The 10,401-nt window shown below is 30.3% G+C and overlaps 2 protein-coding genes across 2 annotated transcripts; one reads left to right on the forward strand and one right to left on the reverse strand.

Annotated features, from left to right (window-relative positions):
• Positions 1 to 2,581: 2,581 nt before the first annotated feature.
• Positions 2,582 to 5,559, forward strand: LOC128282418 (inorganic pyrophosphatase 2-like). The gene is made up of 4 exons (XM_053020620.1): positions 2,582 to 2,801; positions 2,905 to 3,026; positions 3,130 to 3,334; positions 5,162 to 5,559. The coding sequence occupies exons 1-4, from the start codon at positions 2,658 to 2,660 to the stop codon at positions 5,195 to 5,197; spliced, it is 507 nt and encodes a 168-aa protein (XP_052876580.1). The 5' UTR covers positions 2,582 to 2,657; the 3' UTR covers positions 5,198 to 5,559.
• Positions 5,560 to 7,056: 1,497 nt separating this feature from the next.
• LOC108485596 (histidine-containing phosphotransfer protein 4-like) lies at positions 7,057 to 8,365 on the reverse strand. The gene is made up of 6 exons (XM_017789456.2): positions 8,207 to 8,365; positions 7,976 to 8,106; positions 7,825 to 7,893; positions 7,630 to 7,701; positions 7,468 to 7,540; positions 7,057 to 7,379 (listed from the first exon to the last, which is right to left on the reverse strand). Exons 1-6 carry the CDS (start codon positions 8,264 to 8,266, stop codon positions 7,332 to 7,334), a joined length of 453 nt encoding a protein of 150 aa, XP_017644945.1. The 5' UTR covers positions 8,267 to 8,365; the 3' UTR covers positions 7,057 to 7,331.
• Positions 8,366 to 10,401: the final 2,036 nt, after the last annotated feature.

A 10,401-nucleotide genomic window follows, 5' to 3' on the forward strand; every position in this document is an offset into this window, starting at 1 on the left:
CCAGTAATACATGCCTTCTGGGAGTCAAGCTCAAGCTGAAGTTTAGAGGTTAAGAGACCAGATAGCTCAGATACAAGCGAGCACAGTTGAGCAAATTGCTGAGGTTCAAAGAAAATATGAAGAACTCCAGCAACAACTTAGAGCAAATGCAGCAGCGATGGCAGCAGAGCAGAGCAGAAAGTATGATGAGCTCCAGCTCCAGCTTCAGCATATGATAAAGATGTTTCAGCAGTCGCAAAAGCCGCCATTTTAGACATTTGTTTTCTCGTTGTAAGAATATTTTTAACATTGTCACATTTAACATTATTGTAAGAATATTTTGAGTTATACTTCATTTATTAATTTACATCATATATCTTTCGTTGAATTTGAAGTATCATTTAGATTTAATGTTTTTGGTTGTATTTTTTATGCTACATTTGCTGTTTTTGGTTGGATTTCATGCCATATTTGCTGTTTTTGGTTGCATTTAATGCAGGAAGGGTTGGATATTGGTGAAAAATGTATATTGCAAATCTGCCAAAATTAGCGGCGTTTGTAACAAAAGCGCCGCTAAAAGCCATGATCTTTATCGACATTTTTATAAAAGCGCTGCTAAAAGCCATGACTTTTAGCGAAGCTTCTCCCACAAACGTCGCTAAAAGCCATGACTTTTAGCAGCAATTTTCCCATAAACGCCGCTAAAAGTCATGATCATTTGCGGCGTTTTTTTTTCTTCAAATTAACACTACAATTTTTTGCGGCATTGTCTATAGCGGCGCTTGTGAAATCACTGCAAATAGTTCTAGCAGCGTTAAAAGTCTGTTTTCCTGTAGTGAGTTGAATTTCAGATGGTCGTTGGATGCTGAGTAAACTATCGAACTGATAAGTGCCTAACCTGCGCACGAAAAAAAAAATTGTATGTTGAGTATAACTCAACGGTATTTCTATAATCCGAACATAAAAGTAAAATACAATACAATTATATGTTTAAATTTAAAAAAAAATGCTATGTAGGAAAGAGGCTTCAAGCAACCATGGGCTCTACCTTTCCCTCTTTCTTCCTTTTGCTCTTGTTTACCCTTATTGTTTGCTTTTTATTTTATTTTAGGTATGAATCTTGGTTGCATCCTAGCTTTTCCATGGGTTGACTTGATGGGGTCCTCTGGAGGAAGGTATTTGGCTTCTGTACCGAGTAATCTCCGCCATCTTCTAGTGATCCGAGTTCACAGAACAGTTCCAGGGTGTATGTTTCCGCCTAAAGGCTTTCGTGGTTGGAGCATTCTTGGTCTCCCACATCGACAGATGGTCTCTTATGGTTGCAATGTTTATCCTGACCGAACCTTGGAGGTGAAGATGAAGATTAAGAGATTAGGACTAGTATTGTATTTTGGTGTTTGGAACAAAGTTGAAGCTTTGTCCATTTTAGTCTATTTTGTCTCTTGTTGGCCTCTTGTGGCCTTTTGTGTTAGGCAGGTTGTGCTTATTTTCTCTTCGTCGGATGTGGCTGTTCTTTACTTGAGCACTTGTTCTCATGTTTGGTTTGACCATGTGATGGTCTTGTTTACTGTTCTTATGGAATTTCCTTAATGTAGTTCTGATTGTTTCGACCAAAAGAAAAAAAAAAATCAGAAACATGTGTTATTTATCGATAGAAATTATAGTGAATAGTGGATACAGAAAAGGAGATGATTTCGCTCAATGTGGTTAGGTTATTTGCATTATCATCACCTTGTACTTGTAAAGGGTTCATTGTTTTTCTTGAGCATGCAAAGTGCACTACTTTTCCAACTCATGGAATTGCTCCTCTCTCTACTTTCGCTACCACCCAAATTTCCATTATCATAATAATAATTACGTTACTGACCATGGGTGAAATAAATATATTTAACAAATTAAAAAATATATAATAATCAAATATCACTTTATTGATACCACAAGGTAGAGATTAAAAATTATAATGTTTTGGATTCAAATTCTACAATTAAGTATTGTTTTAGGTTTTATATGAAAAATAAAATTATCCTCAAAATAATATTTATTATTTTGATAGTTTTATAATTTAATTAAGACTCAAGTAATAGGTGATATTAATTCAATCAAAATTTTAATAAAAATTATCTTTAAAATGATCTTAAAATAATTTTTTTAAGCATACCATAAATTTATGTGGCTTCAAACCTTTAGTTAACTAACACAAAATTAGGTCAAATTGTAATACTTAAATCTTGTAAAATCTCAAATCTTAATTTATCATTATTGATTAAAATTTTATTTTTTAATTAACACAAAATTTTAATATAATTAAAGTTAGAAATAATAAAGCATAATGATATCAATATTTTAAAAATATTTTTAAAGAATACAAAATATTATTTATTTAATAGAGACGTAAAACTAAATACTAATATAGATAATTTACACTCTAGTTAATTCCTAATAGGAGTATAATTTGTTCTCATAAAAGTTAACAAGTCCCCCATTATCCACTTTCCTGGAAACAAAGTAATTGGAACGCAAAGATGTAGGTTTAATATTTCCAAAATCAGAATAGTCATCATTCCCTATAAATACCCTCTTCATTCTAAGCCCCATCACCTAAGAAAAAACCAAAAAAACCCTTCAACCTCAGTCAAATTACCTCAGTCAGAACCTTTTCTTTCGATTCACGTTCTAAAATGGCTGCTTCAAACGTAGTTGTGGTTATGGATTTCGATAAGACGATTCTCGATTGCGATAGTGATAATTGGGTGGTGGACAAGTTGGGTGCTACTGAGTTGTTCAACGAGCTCTTACCTACTATGCCTTTGAACTCTCTCATGGTAAATTTTTTTATTCTTTTATTTAGTTTTTTCTTTTAATTTTTCCAAGTCTAAGAATTAGGGTTTAATCAGTGCTGTTGTTTTTACAAAATATATATTTCAGGACCGAATGATGAAAGAACTTCATATACAAGGAACCAAAATTGAAGACATTGTAGCTGTTTTAAAAAGAACTCCTATTCATCCCCGAATCATCCAAGCCATTAAATCTGCACATGCTTTAGGGTATATAATATTTCACACTTGGTTTTATTTAATTTTTCTTATTGGTTTTCTCGTTAGAAAAATACTCAAAAGTTTAGGGTCTGCAATGGCATTGTTTTTGCAGATGTGATTTGAAAATCGTTAGTGATGCGAACGTGTTCTTCATCGACACAATTTTAAAACATCATGGTTTGAAGGAATGCTTTTCAGAAATCAATACGAACCCAAGCTTCGTGGATGAAGAAGGCAGGTTAAGGATCTTCCCTTACCATGATTTCACTAAACATCCCCATGGATGTTCTCATCCTTGCCCTCCAAACATGTGCAAGGTATCCATACCCTCTAAACCTTTTTCTTTAATAAATTCGAAAGCTCCCAACATGTTTTCTCAGTCACGCCTTGGATTTGGACATAAGCAAATGCATTATTTAAATAGATTATCACCCACCCACATTTTTATACTATTTTATTAACATAATTTCTGGGGAATTTTACGTGTAATCAGATACAAAACACGATTAGCTGTTAGGTACGTGGAGCTTTGTCATTTTTCTTGTTATCAAATTGACTATGTTGAGATACATTATATCTTTTAGGGATTCTTCTTTTCCTCAATTTTTTTTTCTCTATTTGCTTCTACTGAAATCTGATGACAACTTTTCTGTTTTTTTCTTTTTTAGCTTAAATTTTTCTCCCCCTTTAATTCACAAGCTAGGTCACTTACTTACCCTCTACATTATAGGTTTTTAGGTTGGGTAATACAGTAGCCCACTCCTCCGTCACTATCATGTTCATAGTTCCCCATAGTTGTTCCCTATCTCCTGTTGCCTAGGTCTTTCTTCCTCTTGGCACCTTCTTTTTCTAGTTTGTTTTTCCATAAATTGCCTTAATTAGCCTCACTCACAGCTCCTTCTATGGCATCTATCAGGTTCAAACACTCTTATGCTATGCCCCACTTCTTCATGATACCTACACCTTTTCCTTGATCGCAGTCAAGCAGGCGAGGATTTCATAGGCATGGGAGCTCCTAACACTCCTTCTCGGGTTACTTGATTTAAAATCTGTACACGAGAAGTATTGTGGGAAGTATACCCATGGTAGTCACTATAGTAACGGTATTAGTATCGGTGAGTGTACTATTTTTATTTTGTAACAATACATATTGGTATCAACATATTTTAGTGTATTTTTTCGAGTTTATTAATTTTTTAAATATTTTCATATACATATATATATTTATTGTCTATTTTTTGTTTATTGATAAATTATATATACATTCAAATATTTTTCATATATATTGTTACCTTGATAACAAATAAATTATCATATATTATATATACAACTATATCTTAATTATATCCACATAAATGTATTTATATGTGAATATAAATTTTAAAATTATTATTTAAGTTCAATAATTTAATATAATAACTTAATTATAGAAAACTTAAAGTGCTTAAGATAAAAATTTAAAAATTATTTTAAAATATCAAAATTTTACACCAGTGCACATAATTACAAGTAGAAACAGGCCGAAATACATCTAAATAGTCAAAACGCATTAAAATTTAATCGAAATGCTGCCGACTGGTATGATCGGTACCAACTACCGTGGTCTGATTATGGTTTTTATTTATCAGGCCCGCTTCAAAATTCTCACGATCGTTTGCCTCAACCCGATTACAGTCCCCCTCCCATATAACCTTGTCCATTTCCTGCCCCCCCTCACCAGAGGCCAATTCCATTGTGTCTTCATATCATTGGTTACAATTATCATTTAATAGGAGTTCGGATCTCAATCCTGTCAAGCTGGTGTGTTGGTTTATCTAAGCTGAGAGAATGTTTGTGCAGAGTGTAGGCGCCTATGCAGATGCCTAAAACAATAATAGCCTGCGCTTATAAAACTAATAATAACAATAATAATACCATAAAAAAATGTTAATGCCTAAACAACATTGCAAAGGATTTTAAAGCTGCAGCGATGATATCAACAATTTGTAGCATACTTGCTGATCATAACATTATGGCCTTGACTCTAGACTGCATGCGGATTTATGTCAACAATATCACATTAACGTTTATTTCATTTATAATGAATAGTAAGTAGATAATGCTGCACATTCTTCTGATCGTGTATTCTACCACTAATCTTGCAGATTTCAGTTGCACGTGGAACCTCTTACCACTCCTGAATACCCAATGCATACTTAAACACACTTGAACCTACAAATACTTATCATGCCTTTCTTTCAGTTGCATTTGGAAATAGACGCAGGATGATAGCAGGCAGAAGCTTCAAAGATTGAGGCTCTTTTTTGGTCTTTTATCTCACTTATTTCTTCTTCTTTTTCCCATATATATATCAGATAACAGTGATCTGTTCTATAGTATAAAAAGAATAAGGTTAAATTTTGTTATTAGTCCTTGTACTTTACAAAAGTTGTGGATTTAATCCTTGTAATTTAATTTGGTATATTTCCTCCTAACTTTTCAAATTTTAAAATGCCAATCAAGGGTGAAGGCAGAAAACCTTTTTAGGGAGGCCTAAATTAAATTTTAATTTTTACGATAGTAAAAATATAATTTCACCATTTGAGTAGCCTATATCTTTATATTTTTAAAGGATTAAATCAAATTTTTATCATTTTTAGGGGGCAAAGTATAATTTTACCTTTACTAATTTAAAATTTTTAAAAAAATTTTAAAGGGTCTAAATGGAATATTTTCCATATTAGGGGTGAGCCAGCCCTCCTAGCTACGTCCCTGATGTCAGTCCTCATCAAACGATAATTATTAAATTTATTAAGTTCTATTTCCAAAATATGATACGATAAATATATTATCATATGTGTAATACCATATCAGATTGTTATTTTTCTACATATTACTCACTAAAAACCAGTTAATGGATTAACAAATGTCATTTGCGTCAAGACTGAATTCTAAAATTCAAAAATTATAAGGACTTAGAATGATCCAATTAGATTATATGGACTAAAACCACAATTGTATGATTAACCAAATAGATTTAATTGCTATTGTTTGGTTTAGGAATTAAAATTTTAAATTTTGAAAAGTAAAGGGACTAAAAGTGATCAAATTAAAGTATAAGAACTAAATTTATAACTTTAACAAGGCACAGGGACTAATAGATAAATTTAACCAAAAACTAAAAGCAATCTTCATATTCCAAGTATTCGAAATGATCTGTTTGTGCATGACATACTGATATTGTACTGATGATGAGAGAGATTCACGCTTGAAGTTTTGGGTACGCAGAAATGATGTCACGCTTACGTTGGTGTGATACTAATTGAGTGTAATTTTTTAAAATAAAAGAATAATTTCTATTCTATTAGTAGTCTAAATTTTAAAATTCAATTATTTCGATTAACACGGATGTTATTACAATAATTTAAAATTACCCTTTATTTTAAGAGTTTGAGGTCTTAATTTGTAAAAAAAAAGTTAAAATAAACGAAATAAATGAAACATTCTTAAAAATTATTGAATCTTGGAGTTAAATTTTATTTAACTTTTTATACAATTAAAATAAAATATATAATAATTTGATTTGGGATCCGACTCACATATTTGTAGTTTAAGTAACGTAAAACACTTCATTTGAAAAGGGATTCTTACTATGTTTCCTGCAGTAGAAGACTAAGCCCTTCAATCTTGAACTATGTTGATACAAGCTCAATTCCTTATATGAATTTCAAGACAGTTAGGTAAGCTTTTTAAAATATTATTATTATTTAAATATAAAAGAAAAAGGAACTTCACTTTTTAAAAAGTTCTGATCTTTCTACGGAACATCTAGGTGAGCTTATGAATAGTGTTATTACTGTAAGGAAAATTATCGGCATGTTCTTATAAAGTTGGTTGTGTTTAAACAAAAAAAAATTACCATATTTACTGAACCTAGACAGGAATGATGGGTTCATCATAGATCTATTTAAAGTTAAGTTCATCACAGATCTATTTAAAGTTAACATATCATACTGTTTTGGCATGATCATGTGTAATGTGAATAAAATTGAATTGATAATTTCAGTTAAAATGGATACCAAAGTACCTATAGTAATTGATTGGTACAACGATGAGACAAAAGCATTCCATTGAAGAAGCTCACTCCAATACATAGCTTACAAGCAAACTCTAAGAGGCCTACAACGCTAAGGAGGTGAATATTGGGATACAAACAGATGACAAATTCACCAACCCCAATAACATACATACATATACATACATGTATGTATATATTTCTTACCATATTAATGCAGTTACTTAATTCTGCATGGATCATATATCTCCAGCTCTTTCTTATTTGGGGCGACTTGCGGTCTCCACCGGCCCAGCTTGTCTTGCCAGCTGAATATCCACATAAATTATATAAACATTAGCAGGATAGGTGCAAAAAACAGACAGAAGAAACAAAATAAATTAATAACCAAAGCACCTGAAAATAAGTTCCAAGCTTCTTTCTCAATGTTGCATATTCTTTCTTCAGTTGTTGGAAACTCCTCATGCATCTGAAAATTGCAATCATGCAAATCAAAATTTTGGTTTTAAGCTCTGGGTTTTGTTGATAAGAAATGAAAGGGGGGAATAAGGGATTTACCCTTCTCCATTTCCAGACTTGCAATATTCCCTAAACAGTGTGCTCTCAGCTTTCACCTTTTTGGCTCCAATGCTGCAAACCAATGAGAAACAATGAAACCAAATATATATAATTGGTTGCTTTAAATCCAACATGCATTGATAGAATATACTAGATGATGTTATAAAAGATTGTGACCCTTTTCCTATATCTTACCTTGAACTGCTTCCTTTGAACTGATGCATATAGGCATCCAATTTTCTAAAATCAAAAGGCTTCCTCTCCCTGAGCAACAGCAACACAAAGAAGAGAATATATCATTTTGTCTTAGATTAATATAACTCAAGTAGTGGAAAATTGAACTTACAGTGCCTGTTCTATATTAAGGATTATTCTGGCTGAATCACGGTAGTATAAGGTGACAACTTCTTCTACGAAATTGGGGTTGGCATCATCTTGGAGTTCCTCCAACTGCACGAATTGTTCATCAACATGTCCCTGCAAATGTAATCATCTTATGACACTAGTTAGCATTAATGAACGTAGTAATAAAACTTTGAACTAGGAGTCGCATGCTTTGGTTATTTGGGAAACAAACCTGATCAAACAGGGATTGCCTCATGATTGCAAGCTGCCTACGCATGGGGTTTCTCTCCATTTTAACAAAGAATGCTTGCTAGAGGGACGCAAATGAAAATAAAAAAATAAAACTAATTAGAGGTGATGGTGCAATGGAAAGGAAAGGACCAAGAGGGGGTTTATATAGTGGAGAAATCCTAGCCAAAAAAAAAGAAAAAGAAGTGGACGTCAAATGGTTTTGAAAGAGCTAGAAAATGGAGATTATACCAACTTTGCAGTGTTGGATTTCATTATGATTGGGGCTGGGATTCGGATTCTGTTTCTAAAAGGAAAATATCTGATTTGTTTGTCGGGTTTATTTATTTAGTTATTTGTGTAAAATCAATTTGTTAAAAATTAAATTAATGGTTTCAGCAGATTCTATAATTCTAACACATGACATGGGCTTTCACTTTCGCCTTTATTCACTTAATTACTCATTGATTCTATGATATACTTAAATTACTCACACTGAAGATGTATAATATGGAAATTTATGCCACTAACTCTTTATTAATGCTCTATTTTAGTATGAGATTTGCTAAATTAATTATTTATTTATAAATAAGACTTATGATAAGATTGAGTGAATTTTTGGTTAATTACATTTCCTTTTCTCTATATAATATTCACATGATTTAAAATACCATATATGATGTCTACTCATTTTGATGGGATGTGAATTAACCATTCACTTACTTTATTCATATAATTTTATTATTGTAACTTATTTTTAGGCTCATAATTTGGCATCTTTTTCTCTCTAAAAGATATGTTTTTTAAAAAAAAAATTATGCTTCCTGTCTCTTTATTTACATGCATTTGAAATATAGTTTTTCCATTTGTTTAATTTTAATATTTTAAAATTTAATTTCACTTATTTACATCATTAAAAGTTTTAATTTTATTTTTAACATCACATTTTGAAATTAAAAAATATTAATTAATAGTTATGTACTAAAAATTTTCATTATAATAGATTTGAATTTAATATAATAAATTTTATATTTTAAATTTAAAAATAAAAAGACTAAATGTAAAAAAAATTATAAAAACTTAAAGCATGTTGATTATTTCTTCATTTCAAGTTTCAGTTTACTTTACAGTTTTGCACATGAAAACGATGATATATATATATATATATATATATATATATATATATATATATATATATATCAACTATAATTAGAATTTACCATTAATATTTAAAATATAATGGAAGTCAATTAAAATAGATCTAGAAAAGATTTATACATAATAAGATTTAGGTTAGAATAGATTTAAATACTTACACAAGATTTATGCAAAATGAAAGTCGGTCCCAAGACCTTAGGCTTCTTTCACCTAAGGCATCAAGGTCCTGACACCTCAACCTTTGTCAATATGCCAAGATTTCATTGGCAACATTTTTATATCATATAGAAGTAAATCATTTTAATGATTTATTTGAAAATATTTAATAAAATCATTAAATGCAATCCAACTATTTTGTTATATAATTCTTACAGCTAGTTATTTATAACTTTTAAACTCTTAAATCGAATAATAATATATATTTAAGTATATGTATATATTTTTTTGAAATAATATTTAAATATTTAAACTCACGTTTTCTTATTGTTGACACAACAATAGTACTAATTAAGGTAACCATAATTCTTATATCATAATTTTTAAGATGAGTATTATTAAGCTTCTTTTAAAGTTACAACTATATCAATAATTTTAATTAAAATCAATAATTATAAGTATTAAATTTAATAATTATACTTAACTTTTAACTAACTACTAAGAATTAATCTCTGAGAGAATCCACACATGAATTACATAATTTGAGATAACCTGAGACTCAAACTTGAACACTTAAATTCATATTATATCATTGTATTATTTTATTAAAGACATGAAAAGATAAAAGAAAAAAAACATCATTGTAATAATATTTGTCAGATTGTAAGAGTAAATATATTAATAATGTTTCAACTAAGTTGATACTCGATTAACTCAAAACAATAATCTAATTAAAAGCTTAATATAAACATAGATATATTATATAAGTATAAAATTTACTTGTTTTAATTATTATAACAATAACCTCATCTTACTTGTTTTAATTAAAAAACAAAAACAATATTGGTAGAAACGGAAAGACGGCAAGGCAGCGTAATAAACCCA

The sequence above is a fragment of the Gossypium arboreum genome, chromosome 10, assembly GCF_025698485.1.
Source record: "Gossypium arboreum isolate Shixiya-1 chromosome 10, ASM2569848v2, whole genome shotgun sequence".
NCBI classification, from domain to species: domain Eukaryota; kingdom Viridiplantae; phylum Streptophyta; class Magnoliopsida; order Malvales; family Malvaceae; genus Gossypium; species Gossypium arboreum.

Coding starts and splice junctions, on each gene's coding strand:
- LOC128282418 (XM_053020620.1), top strand. CDS start 2,658: ATGGCTGCTTCAAACGTAGTTGTGGTTATGGATTTCGATAAGACGATT. Junction 2,802..2,904: donor TGCCTTTGAACTCTCTCATG/GTAAATTTTTTT, acceptor TATATATTTCAG/GACCGAATGATGAAAGAACT. Junction 3,027..3,129: donor AAATCTGCACATGCTTTAGG/GTATATAATATT, acceptor TTGTTTTTGCAG/ATGTGATTTGAAAATCGTTA.
- LOC108485596 (XM_017789456.2), bottom strand. CDS start 8,266: ATGGAGAGAAACCCCATGCGTAGGCAGCTTGCAATCATGAGGCAATCC. Junction 8,107..8,206: donor GGCAATCCCTGTTTGATCAG/GTTTGTTTCCCA, acceptor TTACATTTGCAG/GGACATGTTGATGAACAATT. Junction 7,894..7,975: donor CTTAATATAGAACAGGCACT/GTAAGTTCAATT, acceptor GCTGTTGCTCAG/GGAGAGGAAGCCTTTTGATT.